This window comes from Strix aluco, chromosome 17, assembly GCF_031877795.1.
Source record: "Strix aluco isolate bStrAlu1 chromosome 17, bStrAlu1.hap1, whole genome shotgun sequence".
Lineage (NCBI taxonomy): Eukaryota > Metazoa > Chordata > Aves > Strigiformes > Strigidae > Strix > Strix aluco.
Genome location: NC_133947.1, coordinates 1,788,670 through 1,805,189, shown reverse-complemented (window position 1 = coordinate 1,805,189; position 16,520 = coordinate 1,788,670). Strand labels below are relative to the sequence as shown.

The window sequence follows — 16,520 nt, the reverse complement described above, 5'->3', positions numbered from 1 at the left end:
CGCCCCGCTGCCCAGTCAAGTCAGGGGGGCTCTGAAGTCTGCAAAGCTTTTATTTTTTTTTTTTTTTTTCCAGAGGGTTGTGTGACATACAGCTTATTTCTTAAGAGAGGGGAAAAGTGTTGGGTTTTTTTTCCCTACAAGGTGCTGAGGAGGCTGCAGCACGGCGCGGGCAGCGGCCCAGCCCCGCCGGGAGCACCGACTCCCGTGATGAGCGAACCCCCCGTCCTTCATCCCGGCTCTTCCTCGCCCTCCCCGGGCGTGGCTCCCGGGGGGGAGGCCGCGGCGGGCCTGAGGGGCTGCACCCCGGCCAGAGGGGAAGCAGCCGGCCGCAGCGGCGCGCTCCTCCCTCGGGGACCGGGCGCACCTGCCGCTACGGCGAGGGTAGGCGGAGGAGCTGCCCGAGGAGCCCCGCCCGGGGCCGGGGTCGGTGCGGACAGGACCGGGGGGCGGTGGGGGGGGGGGCGGGCAGAGCCGCCCGCCTCAGCGCTGTCACCGCGCCGTCCCGTCGTGCCCCGCGCGGGCGAGCCCGGGCGCGCGCCCCCGCCCTCGCTCACTTCCGGTGTCCGGCAGTGGCAGAAGCCGCCGGCGGCGCCCCCGCTCCCCCGGCGCGAGGGGGGGGGGAATGGGCGGGGCCAAGGGGGCGGGGCTTACGGAGGCCAGTGCTCGCCGCCGCCCAATCACCGGCCGCCAATGGGGAGGGGGAAGAAGGGGCGGGGAAAGCGCCGGCACGCGCCGCGCGGCGCCGCCCCCCCGCCCGCCGCGGGCTCGCGCCCCGCGCGCCCGAGGGAGCGGCGGGAGCGCGCCCGGGCGCCCCCCCCCCCCCCTCCCGCTTCCCCCCCCCCCCCCCCCCCACTCCGCCGGCTTCTCCCCCCCCCCCCCTCCTCCGCCCTCCTCCCCCCTTCCCCTTCCCCTCCCCGCCCGGGAGGAGAGGCACGGAGTGACCGACGGAGCCAGAGCTCCGGCCGCTCCGAGACCCCGCTCTCCTCCATGGGGCCCAGGTAAGCGCGCCGCCCCCTCAGGCGAGCGGGGGGTCGCCATGGCCGCCCGCCCCCTGAGGCGGTGGCGGGGCGGGCCGCCCCCATCCCTGCGGCCGCCCTGAGGCGAGGTGAGGCGGGCAGCGCTCCGGGGGGGGCGGCGGGGAGTCCGTCCGTCCCCCCCCTGCCGCTCCCGCACCGCCGCCTCATTTATTATCATCGTTATTATCACCCCCCACCCCGGCACCCTCCTCCGCCGCGGGCAGAGCCCGCCGCCCGTCGCGGGGGGAGCGGGGGCCGATCGCTCCCTGCCCGCGGAGGGGGCACGGTGCCTTCTTTGGGACGCGATGTCTTATTTGGTGTGGGTGGATGGCTTAACTTGGTAAGTGGCAGGGTTTAACCCCCCTCCCCCGGCCCTCCCCTCCCCTCGCTCCTCCGCCCGCCCCCCCCCCCCCCCCCCTCCCCGTAACCTCCAAAAGGGGAATTTTCCAGCTGGTAATTTCTGCTGCGTCAACACCCAGCTCAAGGGAGAGGAGAAGAGACAAGGGGGCATTTTAACAGCAGCTCCACTTGCGAATAGCCAGCCTCAATCCCGGCTCCAGCATTAAAACCCTTTCCGCCCCCTAAAAACCAGCATCCGTGCAAGTTGGACCAAGAGTTTGTCAGGAGTGTGGTTCAAAACTGCTTGGAAAAAGGGATGAGGTAATAATACTGGTGAAGCATGTTGTATTTCTCTCTTTCTGCCTGTCTCTCTTTCTCTTTCTCCCTCTCCTCTTTTTTTTTTTTTTTTTTTTTTTTTTAAAAGCCAGGCCTGTTTTGGGTTATTGTCTCCCCCTAAAGCCAGACATAGATCGCCTGGCCTTGCCTCCATTTTAATTGCAGGCTGAAATGGGGGAAGTGACCCTCTTTTTTTTTTTTTTTAAGGGAAAAAAAAAAATAAACCCCAACAAACAGAAAAAACCCTTGAAAAAATAATGCTGTTCCTTGGGGGGGGGGGGGGGATATAGGTGATTTTTCATAAGGCTGTAACAAGTGCAAAAGTGGCTGGAAATGTTTTCTGTCATGCTGGAAAACTAGTGAGGTATCCTCCCCCCTCCCCAGAAGAAAGTGTTTGTAAAATTTGGCTGAGGGGAGAAGGAGAGGTGCTGGGAAAGGTGCTGGGAAAAGAAGGGGTTGTGCTGCTGGATTGCCTTTGTGTCTCTGTAAATAGACATGTCAGTTCCCAAAGTAATACAAGTAGTGTCTGATAACTCAATCCCAGATGACAAATAGAGAATGGAGCAGATTTTCAGGACTGTAATAGTGGGAGGATTTCTCTTTTGAAACGGAGGAAAAAAAAAGAAATGTTGGTACCTCCTGAGGAGGTTCTTCACCGGCGCGTTATTGTGAAGCTGAGCGTTTGGATGAAATCCGGAGATATAAATTGATATTTATTTATTTTTACACCTGACAGGGGAAAGATAAACAAAGGAGAGTTTAACAGCTCTTTAATGAATTCCTCATGCTTTTTATTTTGCAATCTCAATGATTCATTTGGCAAGCCTTACAGGACCGGATTATTATCAGCATTGTTTAAAGCCATGCTAATTAGGAGATGTGTTTAGCAAACAGTGGTATTGTAGACACCTGTACCAAAGTTCTTGCATGCATTTTAATTGCATCACTGGTATCATTTTTAGCATTTAGTCACTGTAATATAGATCTAGGTCTCAGTTCTCGAACTTGATCAAGTATTTATTACAAGTGTGGATTCTCTGTGCACGTAGAGCAGCCCTGCTACTAATGCATTAAATGTATTTTCTCAAAAAAGAGAGGAAGTTTGTTTTTTTTTTTTTTTCTGTGGGGATTAAGAGGAAAACCTATGTTATCCAAGAAGAGTGAGAAAAATGTAATTTTGAGGAAGCAGCTTGCTGTGCACTTTTATCAATACCTTGCTTGAACATTTTATGGTTTTATAGCATCTTTTAATTGGAAATAAAATTTGACTTTTCCCTTCTAAATTCCGCCTATCTTCTCTCACTGTTTATCAAGTTTTATATTTTGAAATCCTCAGTGATGGAAAAAAAAGGGTGGAGTGTGTTATTACTCACAATATTTTCAACATGTGGTGAGGAATTATCGCTCTAAGGTGCTTTTTGGGAACTGACAAGAAATGGGTAGAGGAGCCTGCCCTGTGGGCTGGAGGGAGAGCTACAAAGCAGTATTTAGGGGAGCTCCCAAACATACGTTCCTTAAAAATATTATGTGGTCTGGTACGCTGGTGGGATAACTGTAACTGAAATAGAAAACTAGTCTTTTGTTTTTGATGCAGCCTGTCCAGGAGGGGGAAACTCACTCACAGCTAAACTTCTCTCACAGTTGTTTTCATAGACTGTATGTTAGATTTGGTGTAACTGAGTCAATTTTAGTGTGGTACCAAAAAATGGGGTATTCTAACATTAGATGTTTATCCATATACTTCAAATGCTGCTTCGTTCTAGAGTGTGTAGGATTGAGCCTTTGAAAACATGACCTGTACACGGGGTTCTTGGAGACTGAAGAAAATGGGCCGCTTTTTCCCCGTGGTCTTTGTTTTCTGGGACAGTTGTACAACAGTGGATATGTTCTTTGCAAGAGGATTTTTTTTTTTTTTAATAACTGGAAGTGCTTAGAGGAAAACCAGTTTAGCAGCCCCCCCTCCCCAGCAGTCCTCTGTCAAAAGGAAAAATACCTCGTGTGGGAAAGATCTGTTACTTGCTGTTAATACGACTGCTTTTCCTCCGGTAACGAGTTGTGTTGCTGTGAGGTTGAGCGTATTCTTTTTGTCTTTGCTATCCACTTGTGTGGATTTTTTTTTTTTTTTTTTTTTCAGATATGTGTTTTTGAAGTTTCTAAGCAAAGTTTCCTGTCTTCCCAGCAGCACAGCAGCAGGCTAACACCCAATCCAAACTGCTGTTGCTTGCTTTCAGAGCAGAATTATTTCATAAACAGCTCAACCTTTCCCAGGACATTTTTCCCTTCATGTTCTTGCCGGTTTTACTGGCTGCTCCAGAGCACTCTGTAACGCTCTCTAGACTCCTCCTAAATTGGTAAAAAGCGTTCACAGGGGTTTTCCTTGCTCCTGTGTGCTTAGTTTAATGGGCAAACAAAAGGGCAAAGAGAAGGCTTAGTTTAAGTCTTTGAAGAGCTACCTGCAGTTGTAATGGTTATCCCACATGTCCGTTATAATTCCCAGGAGCCATTCCTGGCTGCGAGCGTTACCCTAGAAAATTCTGACACTTTGCTTCTGGCTTATGACTGGCCTGAATATTTTTTAAGTGCGTAGCTTACCTGTGTTTTATGTGTGTGATATTTGAAACTCGAGATGTATTAATAGTGAAAGCAAGCGTGCCGTGGGGTTGTCTGTAGATAGCAGGGGTCACGTTAGGCGAGAGTACAAGGACCTACCACGTCTGTGAGATAGAGGGAGGTATTTGGTCTGTGTGAAGTACTGCGATACTACTCCTTAACTAAGGATCTCTGTGAGCGTTTTAATGGTATTTTGGTCAAGTACAAGGACGGTGAGGGTGGCAGTGTTAAAATTTGTTGCTTCAAAACTTCACTTTATTCCTTCTTGAGGACTTTTTGTTTCGCTAGGTGATGTGTTTGTGTTACAGCCCCTTTAAATACAACTTCCAGTAGTTGGTTTTTCTCAATTCCCTCTAGATTTTTAGTCCTTTAGGCAGGAGGAGAAATAAAAGTGTATATTGCTTGGTGTAGGACTTCTTTCCCTTGACATGTGAGAGGAGAGGACCTCGACTTCCCTGAACAGTTCAGTAGTTTTCTGGTTTGTGCTGCCTGGGTGGTTTGGATGCACAAGGATGTCCAGTTTGGAGGAATAGCTGCCTGGGATTCGGTTCTCATCCTGTAGCTATCGACTGAACGTGCTGGCGTCGTAACTGCTTTTGATCAGTCTTCCCCTTCTGTGAAACAGCGGTGCTGGGGTTTACTCAGCTCTTCCAAAAGATTTTCTGTTACACTGTTGAAAAATCATAGTTGTGCTAGAAACACTCTTCATAAATGCAAACTAGTGTGAAGTCCTCACGGAATTTCCAATGAGATATGGTGGAGTTCAGAGGCTCGTGGGTGGGGTTTTCTGTCCCTTACCAAGTTAGCTGTGGTGCAGTTATTTTCTGAGCAGTTACTGTAACTTTCTTTCATACCCATGTATTTAAGAAACATCAGACTGCCTTGGAAATGCTGGTTTTGAATAGCTTCCGAGCGCTTTGCAGGCAGGCTGAGATCCTTGACGGTAATTCTAATTAGATGGAAATGTGTTCCACTTTGCGGTGTTCTGTTGCGTGCAGGTAAGGATGTACGAGTGTGTGGAACCAGCTGCGGAGAGGAACAGTAGCTTTGCTGAAATGTAATGGGCAGATGCCAAGCTAGAGCTGAAACTCACCTTTTTGCCTTGCGTTTTGGGGATGCGGCTTTTATTCCAGCCCATACAGTGATGATGCCTTTTGTCCTGTTACTCACTCGGCTTGTGTACGCGCTCAGGAAGAAAAACATTCTGCAAATGTTGGAAGCTGCTTAGCGTTCGCTTTGTAGTAAAACTGAGTTGGGGTGTCCTGTAATGGAGGGAGGCATCAGAAATGTTCTACAAACACAGCTATTAGCTTGTGCATGGATTAAAATAAACTTAGTAACAAGAATGTCAGAGTGTGCGCCAGGAATTTAGCTGCTTAAGAACCCTACTTAGAGAAGTGAGAAGGGTTTATTAAGGAATATGTTTATACCTATACATATTAAGGAATATGTTTATACCTGTGTATACTTAAATACCAAGTTATCTTTCCTAATTATTTCCTTGGCTTGTGTTGAACAAACTGCTTATTCCATCCAAGCGAGTTTGCTTCCTGGTATTTCTCACCTTGTGAAGCACAGCTCTGCAGGAAGAGTGGGTATTTCAGGCAGTTACTCACTCTCTTTTGATGAAGGGGTTAAACAAAATTTGCACCTTTTGCACTTACATACCATTGGAGGAAATACCTTTCTGACTAGTGCTCAAATCGTGCTCTGAAACAGAAGAATTGATGGTCTGTATTAGCCATTAGGTGCTTAAAATACCCAAACGGACTAGTTTACTGATAAACGAAGTAGTCGGGATACAGTACTCCTAAAAGTCCTGCCCCTATAGTAGTGGAGAATGAGGTGGTGGCTAAATATAAAACTAGCTTATTGACTTCCTTCTTATTACCACTGTATCCTTCTTGGCTTCACTCCACTTTTTTTTTTTTTTAAATCATAGTTGATCAAATCTGGATTATGAGATTTATACTAAAAAGTAAAAAGGGATACAGGGCACTAAGTGCTTGTACTGCGAATTACACAAACATAATTAGATTGTTTGCAGAGCACCTTCTATGTTATCTTTAGTTTTGCACTGGTTGATTTTTTTTTAACTCTTAGATTATTCCCAACTCCTTACATGTCTCTTCTGTCTCTTAGGTGCTCTTTCCCTCGGTTCCTCCCAGTACTATATTTCTCTCTAAAAATTACCTCATGATTCTTCCTCCTTCTTCAGCTCCCTCCCTTTTTACATACTGAGTTTGGGAACTTTAGCAAAGATCCCCTAGTTAAAAAGCCAAAAACCAGTGAGAAAGTCTTGGGGGAACCATTCTCAGGGCAATTCCCAGTGTGATATGCTTGCAGTTCTTTAAACCTCTTTTTTTTTTTTTTTGTTTTAAGGTGCTTTTTATGTTGTTTTTTGGCTAACAGATGCACAGGGGCAAAGTCTTTTGCTTAGATTTCTTTTGTGACTCTTTTTTTAAGTGGAAGCTTAAGATCTTGTAGGTGTTAATGGCACTTGGACAGGTAAGTGTCATACTAGCCACAGGCATTCGGATTTTTTTAGGTTGTTTTTCTAATCTTCACTGCTAGAGCAGCAGATATACCTGTAGCTAAATTCTTATATTTTTTTGATATCAGCCAGACTTCACAAGCCTGGTACCCTGTAAGGTAACTTGCTTTTTCAGTGCTGGCTAGCTCTTAATGTTCTTGCTGCGTTCTGCAAGGTCTGTGGCATGGGTAGGGTTGGATCGGTTCCTCTCTTGATGCAACCAGATGAGAGAAAGAGAGAACAGAGATCAAAAATAGGGGAATGATACGAGCAACTGTTTCTGTACCATGATGGAGCTCTCCATGATGGAGAGACAGACACCTGGACAGAGTTGGAAGTTACGGGGAAATGAATAGGGGAATGCAGAGGAAATGCAACGTGCAGTGGAAATATTACTGCAAGTGAGCATTTTGAACTAAAGCGTGCACCCGGTGCCCTGTTGGAAAGGTGCATCCTGTTGTATTAGCAAGTTGTTACCAGTTGGAATATTCTGTTTCAGGCTGCAGAGCTCTTACAGGCATGAGCAATAAAACTTTTACCTGCTGTTAGGTATTTGCATCTTTTTCTGTACCTTTGTGGGTTTTCTTTTTTGAAAATTTTAAAATTCTTGCAAGAGGAGCAAACTGCTTTACTTAGTAGTACCTTTGTGCGCGCTGCTCTTGAACTTGAGGGTGACACTGGCTTTTGAAGGCCATGACTCAGTCAAGTTAGGTGGAAATAGAACTCAAATATCTTGCTTTTGTATAATGTGGGCACATAATTTTTCTGTAACCTTTGGTTTGAGGAGAATCACTGTAACTCTTACTGTTAGATTAATGCTAACCCCATTTAAAGTGTGTGGATGGCAGGTGTCACAGAAACATTAACTGAAACTTTGTGATGTTTACTGGAACAAACAATATTGTTAAAATTGTTTGAAATCCCGTTTTTTACAGTGAGTTCTTCAAAGCATTTCTATCTGGAAGCGCAGTCAGAAATTGTTAATAGTCTTAAAATTTGTGTGTTAAACTCTTTAACTTAACACAAGGGCTAAAGAATTTTTCCTATCTGTCAGAACATATCAATATATTTCCTATATATCAGAATATTTCTTGTTCGAAATGGAAAACTGGGTTGTAAATATGCAGCTATTTTAACTGGTGCTTGTATTTATTTGACACTGCAGGTTTTTGTATTAAGTTAAAGTTTAGATTTTAATGTTTGCCTCCTGTTCTTTTCATTCCCCAATACAGGGCATCTGATGAACCTTTTGGAGCTTGTTACCAGAGACCATTCTCCTCTATTCATTAAATCATGCACTATCCAGCTGTGAAACATTGTGACGTTTATTTTTGCTAACAGGAAACATTTTCAAATATTGGTAAGTTCTCAGCATTTAAGGATATTTTTGTAATGTGGTAAGGGAAAGAGTAGCTGCATATGCCATTGTCATGAGGACTTACAGTTCTTTATAAAATTTGGCTTAACATTGATAACAAAGGCTCGCTTAGAAATCTTACCCAACTGCAGAAGTTGAAGAAATACCTCTGGCTATTCTTCTGCTCTTACCTTGTGGTAGGGCTGCCTCCATTAATCATGGTCACTGGGTTCTCTTCTGTTCGATTAGAAGAGGAAAACAGGTGCAGAGCTCAAAGCAAGAAGGAAAAATGCAGAGCAGTGCAAAATAGGGTAGGTCTCAGCTTTACAGTTCTTACCAGACTGTTCTGGCTCGTTTTGTGACTCTGGGACGGAGGCGTAAATGAGAGTCTTAACAGTAACAGTCCTAAGCCTGAGTGAAAATACGTATTACTTTTACACTTCACTAACAAAGTAATTGCCCATGTGTCTGTGTTGGTCTGGCTCCCTCACTCCCCCATTTTATTTTTTTTTAACTGTCTAACTAACAGGACTGAAAAGAGCTAGCCAAAACAATTGCTATGGAGAAGCAATCAGAATTAGAGAAAGGCAAGACTTGGCAGTCTGAAATAGAAATTGAGAACAAAGTCAATGGTATTTGCCTCAGTTGGGTTATATTTGTTTGCAAGATTTTCACAGTTCTGCTTGTTGCCATAAGAATGCTTGGATTTTCCTTGTTACTTCATTTGTTTATTAGATATGTTATTTCACCATTTATAATGGTGAGCATTACTTTGTTTTGGAAAAGCTTTCTTAATTTCTATCTTCTGATGTTTTCTTTCACAATCTGTTACTACAGAAGGTCAGTCTTGAAATCAACACTATTGATTTATAGCTTATTTTCATTAAGAGAGCTAATCTGTATGATGTCCGAAATACAGAGATCAGAAATACATGGCAGATACTTTGCTGTAATGATTAACAGTATATAAACAGTATAAAGTTTTGAATAACTTATAGTCTGAAGTTTTAGTTGAAGTTAAATGTTGAAAGTGTAGTGAATATGTTATTCTGAAGAAAACGAAGTCGTCTGTTTAAGGAAAAACAGGTGTACAAGGGGATAGTTACAGTGGATGTGTCCTCACAGACAAAAAAACATTGTGTAGGTGAACTATTCCCTGTACCTTGTAATCATAAACGCTGATGTTTTATCTGAGAAGTCTATCTGTGAGTGTTCCTTACTATACCTAAACATCTCTATTTTACACAGAATCTTCAAAATCTTGGGATTGTTTAGTCTCCTAACCTCAAATGGCTTCAGCCAGTAAAAACGGGCTGTTAAACATTTCAAGAGGAAATTCTCATGAATATTCTATTGCTAACTTGATTTTTTTCAGGAGTTGTATTGGTAGCTTTTTAACCTCAGTATTTGATAGGTCAAATAAGGTGAATTAGTGCCCTTTGGGCCAGAAATGTCTCTTTAAAGAGTCATTAAAGTGAGAATGTTTTGAAAAGCTACCAAACAGGAAACACTGTTGTTTCAAGGATCTGTTTGAAGTTTTAGTATCTAAAATTAGACTTTTTTTTTCCCATACTTTAAGGAGTAACTCTTGCTTATATTATTGCAAAAAATGTAACCAGGCTTTAATTACCTGCAGTGTGTTGATACGCTTTGAGTTAACATTTGTGGGGTTGATTAAGTCATAAATAAGGTGAATTTGGAGGGAAAGCACTTCAAAATGTGTCACTGTTGTTCAGTAATCTTGTAGTTTAATGTTCATAACTTCTTCCGGTTTGGTTTTTTGTTATAGTTCTGTCTTTCTCCTACGAGAGTGCACACAGTGCTATCGGAAGGTCACAGAACAGTGCACTACCTGTGCTGCCCTAGGGCTGTTGATGTCCTCAGCTGTTGTAGGAGAAACACTAGACCTGGAACCCAGTTTGTTACTGGTAAGAAGTAACTGTCTTGGATTTTTTTTTTTTTAATATTAAAGTTTGCATGCTTTCTCGAACAAAATCGGTAAAAAATCTCTTCACTGCTTATTACTTGAAGAACACTATAGCAAAATGTGCATCTTGGGTCTTCCCCCCCCCCCGCCTATTTAACTTTACTGTTTCTAAATTTCTAATTCTAATTTCTAATTGCCTTCCTCCCAATATGCGGGGGCTAACAGTTTTCCCTTAGCTCTCATTTTCAGACCTGGTTTTCTCTTGAAATTCTTCACGCGCTGTCAGAGCTATTGCAGGTTAAATGGATTTTTTTTAAGATACCTTCAGAAATCGTGTCTTTTGGTTGCACTTTTGTAGTGTCCAGCTTCTGTACACTAGCTGGCCCCGTAACCTCAGGTAGATGGTTTGATAAACCAGCCAAGTTGCTGGTTTAAAGTTTTGGAGTAGAGAATGAAATATTTGATGATTGCTCCCTGTTATGTTCTGCTTATTGGAGTTAGATTTTGCTTATGGTTCGTGTTTGGATTGCAGAAACAAAGCTTTGATGATATGAATGACTAGAACCGTGTAGTGTTTTGCTTGTCCTTATTCTTTTTGCTGAAATTGGCCTTTTTAGTTCCTAACTGCATTCAGATCTATGTATTTTCATGCTAGAAGCAATTGTAAACTGATGTTATGGTCTTAAATAGATTGTATTTCCTGACTAAATCTAACCTGGACCGACAGGGAGTTGGAATCTCTCTGCCTGCCCTGAGAACCAGCAGTTCGAGCGAGTGATTTCTTTGCTGGTGTGTTAGAGCTGCTGAAGGTGTAATGCTTGCCCTGCTGCTGCTGTCTGAATTTCACTCGACTTTCTGGATTGTAACTGCTACAGAGATGCTAAGTGCAGATGCTGTTTTAATGCTGTCGATTGTGGAGTAGTGTTGGCTTGAAATTGGAGAAATATTAGTGAATCATCATCAGGCAGATGTTAATTAAATGTTGGTTGGGGCTTGGGCTTTTTTTTTGCCCTACAATCATTGAGAATTGAGTGGCTCTCTCAAATTTGATAATAAAAATATAACTAGTATTTTTAAGTTCACTGGAAATAATTTGCTGCCCAAATTCTTGCCTTTTCTGTAGTTCTGTGCTATTTCTCAAGCTGAATGACGAAACTTTTATTTTCTTCCTGTGATTCCTAACCCGTAAGGATGAACGTGCTCTGTTGGGCTGTAATTAAACCCTCTCATCCCCAGTCATAAGGGAGAAGCGGTACACTGTTGTTTTCATGAAACTGTTGAGTTGTGAGTAACCTCTTTGGCCCAAGGGTCTGGCTTGGTCTGTTTACAAACATCTGCCTGTTTCTCTCTGAATTCAGAGTTGCGGTTGGAATGGCCAACTTAAACAAGGAATGGTTGGTTTCGTGAACTGGAACAGGGTAGAAGAGTTTCTTTTTTGGCAGCTGTTCATTTTCATAAGCTGTTGCTTGCACCTACAAAGCTGAATGTATGAATATAATTTCGGGGTATTTAGTATCAAGAAATTGAAACTCTTCTAGAATCGTGTGCTCTTATTCCTCAAACACACTTAGGAGAAAACACTTGTACTTCTGGAGATTTGTACTTGTAAAACTCATGAGCGGTGTCTTTGCAGGGAGTTATCATCCTTTAATATCCCAAGTTTTCTGCTTTTTCTTTCATTTAGAAGAAGTGCAAGTACCGTCCTTTTCAGTTGCTAAGGTTACGTTGTGGTTTTTTTGTTCTCCATTCTCTTCACCACAGGGCACGCGGACAGGAGGAATCCTGTGCATTTCTGTTGTCTTTAATTGGATAAAAGTGAAACTCGTATACACACTATGTCTTGTTGTGCAAGGAGGCGTTTCAAGCCCAATCTCACCTTACAGAGCTCCTTTGCAGAGGAATTTAAAAAATGTTGGAATGTCTTGGGAGTGGAGACGTGGACAGGACACAGGGGAAGCAAAGAAGTGGGGTGTGTTTGTTGTTTTTTTGTATAATAAACCATTGGAGTGAATTTGAGTTCTTCCTTAATCTGTTTTTACTTTTCTCTGAAGGGAGAGGGGGGAGGAAACAACACATTTTTGGTTAAATTCCAGTTGGCATGTTTTCTCTAGGGAGCATAGAGTGACTGGTGGTGGAGTGCACTAGTGAATATTTTGGTACTCTAACTTGTGTCCTCAGTATTGAGTGTAGAAACATGTTTCAAAAATTGTAACAGACTAAATGTCATGTAGTTTAAATTTTTGATTTGCTTATATTCTGAGAGAGCAAAAAGTAAACAAACAGAAAATTCTACCAACAGCAAAAAACCCTACCAACAGCAAAAACGTGAAAAACCCCTCTAGTCTTTTTTTTTTTTTTTTTTCCTTTTCTTTCCTGTTTTCTTTCTGAGTGAAGGGAGTTTATTTTTGTCCCCACTATTTCCCAGGAGAGTGGACTGTGGAGGCTTTCATGTGTGTACTCCGTTCCTTGTCTGTGGCTTTTTGTCTAAATTCAAATAATGCACTGACTTTCAGATGCAACAGATTTGTACCCCTTAATTTTACTGGTGTAAAAAATTTTGGTCAGGAGACTTCTTATGGGTGCGTATGCTGAGAGGTTGGCTTTGTAGGCATTACTGGTTACTCTTCTTAAAACCTTCCCAAGAGTAGGTGAAGATTGTGTTTATTTAGACTCTTGTTATGTCATCAGGTGATATTTTCATGTTCAAATAACTGTACTGATAGTGCAAAATAAACAGTTTTCATAGATGCTATATTTGTAGAACTAGGTTCATTCTAGCTAGGGTTAAAGATTATATAAATTATTAATGCTTACTTTGAGACCAGGTTTTTGACAACATGAAAAACAAAAAGCTGGCCTGTATCTTGACAGAAGTTTGCATGAAAGTGATTATTAAATCTGCTCATGTTTGGTGGTTCTTGCTGTTATATGCAAGTGTTGTTTGTTTAGGGACAGGTTTGTTTTTTAGCTACCTTTTGGAAAGTAATAGACTTGAATTACTGTATTGTCTGCAAATTGACTTACGAAGAAAACCTGATCTGTTACAATTTATTTTGTGGAAAGTCTACAGATGAGCTTTCATGGTTCATTGGTTTCTTGGAAAGCTGTGTTGTAGCCGTGTGCTGTCATCGCAGGCCCAGGCCTAAAGGATTTTAGTAGGTGCTCAACTTTGAAATCCTTCAGTGTACTAAAAAGACCTGAGATAAAACAAAAAAAATGTATCATTGATCTTCGAGGTCTCTTTCTAGAAAATCTCCAGTTTATTCCATCTTTACTGTGCTTCCACTAGAAGTTTGAAGGGTACTGCTTTTCTGAAGAAATCTTTTCACAACATCTTTTAAGTGGAGATAAATATCATTACCAGGAAAACGGGGGGGAAAAAAAAGCAAAGCAACAACAAGCCACAAAACAGCATGTAAAATTGGAACACAAGAGCACAGGGTTTTGAAGCTTCCTGAATTTTTAACTACTAGCAAATTGCCTTAAATTTAACTTGGATTAATTCCCTAGTGATCCTTGACATTAAACGGATGTTCTGGTTTGACATGGGTAGACAGAAAACTAATTAATTCCTCTGAATTTGAGGCATATTTAATTTTCTCCCCCAAAGACCTCTCATTTAAAAGGTACAATGCTGTGACAAATGTTGAATGTGGAACGATGTGTATAAGGTAGCAGACCTTTAGACAGAGGAAGATCAAGATATCTACAATAATAATTGCTGGTTTGGAAGACGTTGAATTTTATTGATTAGACTGAACCCGGGAGCACCCACATCGTTGCCTGCGTACTTGAAAGAGCTGTAATGTGCTCACCTGCCAGCAGGAAGGATGCTGCTCTTTGGGCGTCCTCCCCATTCATCTCTCTATCTCTTTAAAGTACTCTGGACCAAGGACAAGTTGTCTTTGCTTTGCATAGAAGAATGTATATTGTCATTATTTTTACTTGTTTTCTTACATTCATCATATTTTAGAATGTCAGGTGTTTTGTTTTCTTGTCCAAAAGGTACCTACCCACCCTCTGCTCTTGTCCCCCATGTCCTTGGAAACGTGGGCAAGGAAGACACAAGGACTGTATGATCTTACTGTAACAACACGCTTTTGTTCATCCGTGGCTTGCCTGGAGGGGGTCTTCTGTCAAGAGCTTGGTGGGTGGGAGGGAGGCCAGTACAGAATCTTGCATAGATTTTTGTGTACATCTGTGTTTAGTAAAAAAAATCCCTTGATAGGAAGCAAAGTCAGAGAAAAGCTATTTCCTATAGAGGCTTCATCCGTAAAAAGCACCAGATTAGTCAACGCCTGAACCTCAAACTGGTCCAGTCTAAACCAAAGGTAGCAAGAGACAAATATTTTCATCTGGGTTTCTGCCACAGGCAGCTCAAACCGAGGACAAGGTCTATCTAAAATAGACTGTTCTCAACAGTGAGGGGGAACCCAACCCACTGCACTAAGCTGAATAAATATATGAAATAGTAAAGAAAATCACAAGGAATTGGTAGAATTCCCAGGTGAAAAACATTCAAGAAGAAAAGCTGTTGTGGTATAAATTCACAAAAGCAGCTGAAGACATTGACAAATACTCCTGATGCTAATCTGTATTAAATTGAGGAAGAGAAAATTATCCTTGCAGGAGATTTTTTTTTTTTTCTTTCTTCTTTCCCCCAACCAGTTCCAGAGGGTTGATGTCTTAGAATATGGATTTTGATACCTGTGAAGGAACACCAAAAGGAAATGCCATACCTGAAACCTTGTGATGGCTTCGTAATTGTATGCTGTGAGGTTTTCTTGCATCTTCCTCTGAATCATGTGGATATGGCAGCTGTTGAAGACAGGATTGGTGATGGACAACTCACTTTATCCTATGTGGCAATTCATATTTCCTGAGGGGACTAAGCTGACTCTTCAGCTCCTAAAAGTAGATGCAGTAGTGGTTTCTGGAATAAAGACAAAACTGAACTGTCATTCTGCCTTAAGAGGTGGTTCTCTCAAACCTGAAGATGTTGGGAAGTGGTGGCAGCCACCTACAGAGCCTGGGTTAGAGAGCTGCTGTGCTGGCTGGTTCCATCACAACCTTTTCAGGCCAAACACCTGAAAAATCAATTTATTTTTTTTTTTTCTCCCCCTTACTCCCTGCCTCTGATTTTTGTTTATTTATTTCATTTATTTGAAATGGAAATGGCTTCTGTGTGAGAATTTGATTTGAGGTCTCTGGGCAGGTTTCAATGGTAAATAGGTAGTGTCGTTCAGATAGTGCAGAGCTGTGCTATTATTGACCTCTTCCAGTTCAAATTAAAAAAAAAAATAATAAGCTGCTTTGTGCATTCTGTCTTTAATTCTGTAGAAAAGCTGTATGGATTTGAAATAGATGAACACCAGTTCAGCCTGTTTGTGTTGCAGGAGGATGGTCTTTCCTCTCTAGAGGGAAGCAAATGCTTCTCAATGATCAGGGACCAGCTGGTCTTGCAAATTAGCATTTCTGACACTGCCGAAGAGACAGTGTCAGCTCCATTCCTGCGGAACTGGAGAAGCTTGTGCAGGCAATCTTGCATAACTTGAACTTTTGAATCATCAGGTGGCTCTCTAGAAGAAAGGTCCTGTGTCACGTATGTTCTGTGGGCTGAGAGGTGGTTTTCTAGCCAATGGTGTTGGCTAAACTGTCGCTATTTTGCTCCTGTAGATGATAATAATAGCACAGACTAGGGGAAGGGGTCAAAGGTCTTATGGATCTGTATTCCACAGTACAGGAAACTTTCTTAATCATGGCTATCCTAGGATTGCCCACTGCTGTGAGCCCGTTTGAACAGATGGGACTGAGTTTGTGTTTGAACTCGATGTATGTTAGAAGGTTGCTTCAAGCTCGCATCAGCCTCCTTACTGACAGTGCTTATATTTAACCATGTACGCTTCAAGACTGTAAGACCTCAGAAGCACAGTGATTTTGGTTTTATCAGCAACCACCAGTAGCCTAAATCCAGGCTTCTGAGGTGTGCGCCGGCCTGTAATTACACTTGAAATTTGGTCTTGTCAGCAGATACCAGTTTTACAGTTGTATGTTGACATGTGGACCCACATACCAATTTTACAGTTGGAACTTATTATATTGGAACAAATTTAAGTTTTTGAGAGAAAGGAGTAGATATCCTTCATGTTGTGTGGCATCTTGGTGCTCTTAATCAGTTGGACCATTAAACCACTGTTACACAGTATATAAATCTTGATAGCAGGTTCCAAATAAGTGGTGTAAGCTAGATAAAATGGCAGGGATTGATGCCAAGGGATTTGTAAGGCTGTGGCAGCAAAGGCGAGTATGGAGTTGCCAGGGCGGTAGCTGCTGAGGTTTGGTGTCGTGGAGAGTACTTCATCGGTCTGTTCTGATGTGTCCATCCTTAACACCTTGAGAGTC

General features: G+C 42.7%; 1 protein-coding gene across 7 annotated transcripts in view; it reads left to right on the top strand.

Moving 5' to 3' along the window:
* The first annotated feature begins 904 nt into the window (after positions 1–904).
* The window catches only part of ZBTB46 (zinc finger and BTB domain containing 46), a 59,436-nt gene continuing 43,820 nt past the window's right edge, over positions 905–16,520 (top strand). Inside the window, exons 1-4 of one of the 7 annotated variants that reach the window (XM_074843623.1) lie at positions 905–1,356; positions 1,496–1,676; positions 8,067–8,194; positions 9,981–10,119. In XM_074843623.1, the coding sequence (XP_074699724.1) occupies positions 10,066–10,119 (54 nt within the window). In that variant the 5' untranslated portion in view covers positions 905–1,356; positions 1,496–1,676; positions 8,067–8,194; positions 9,981–10,065. Of the gene's footprint in view, positions 1,357–1,419; positions 1,677–8,066; positions 8,195–9,980; positions 10,120–16,520 lie in introns of those variants that run through there. The other 6 variants (XM_074843622.1, XM_074843624.1, XM_074843627.1 and 3 more) reach the window with 6 other exon arrangements.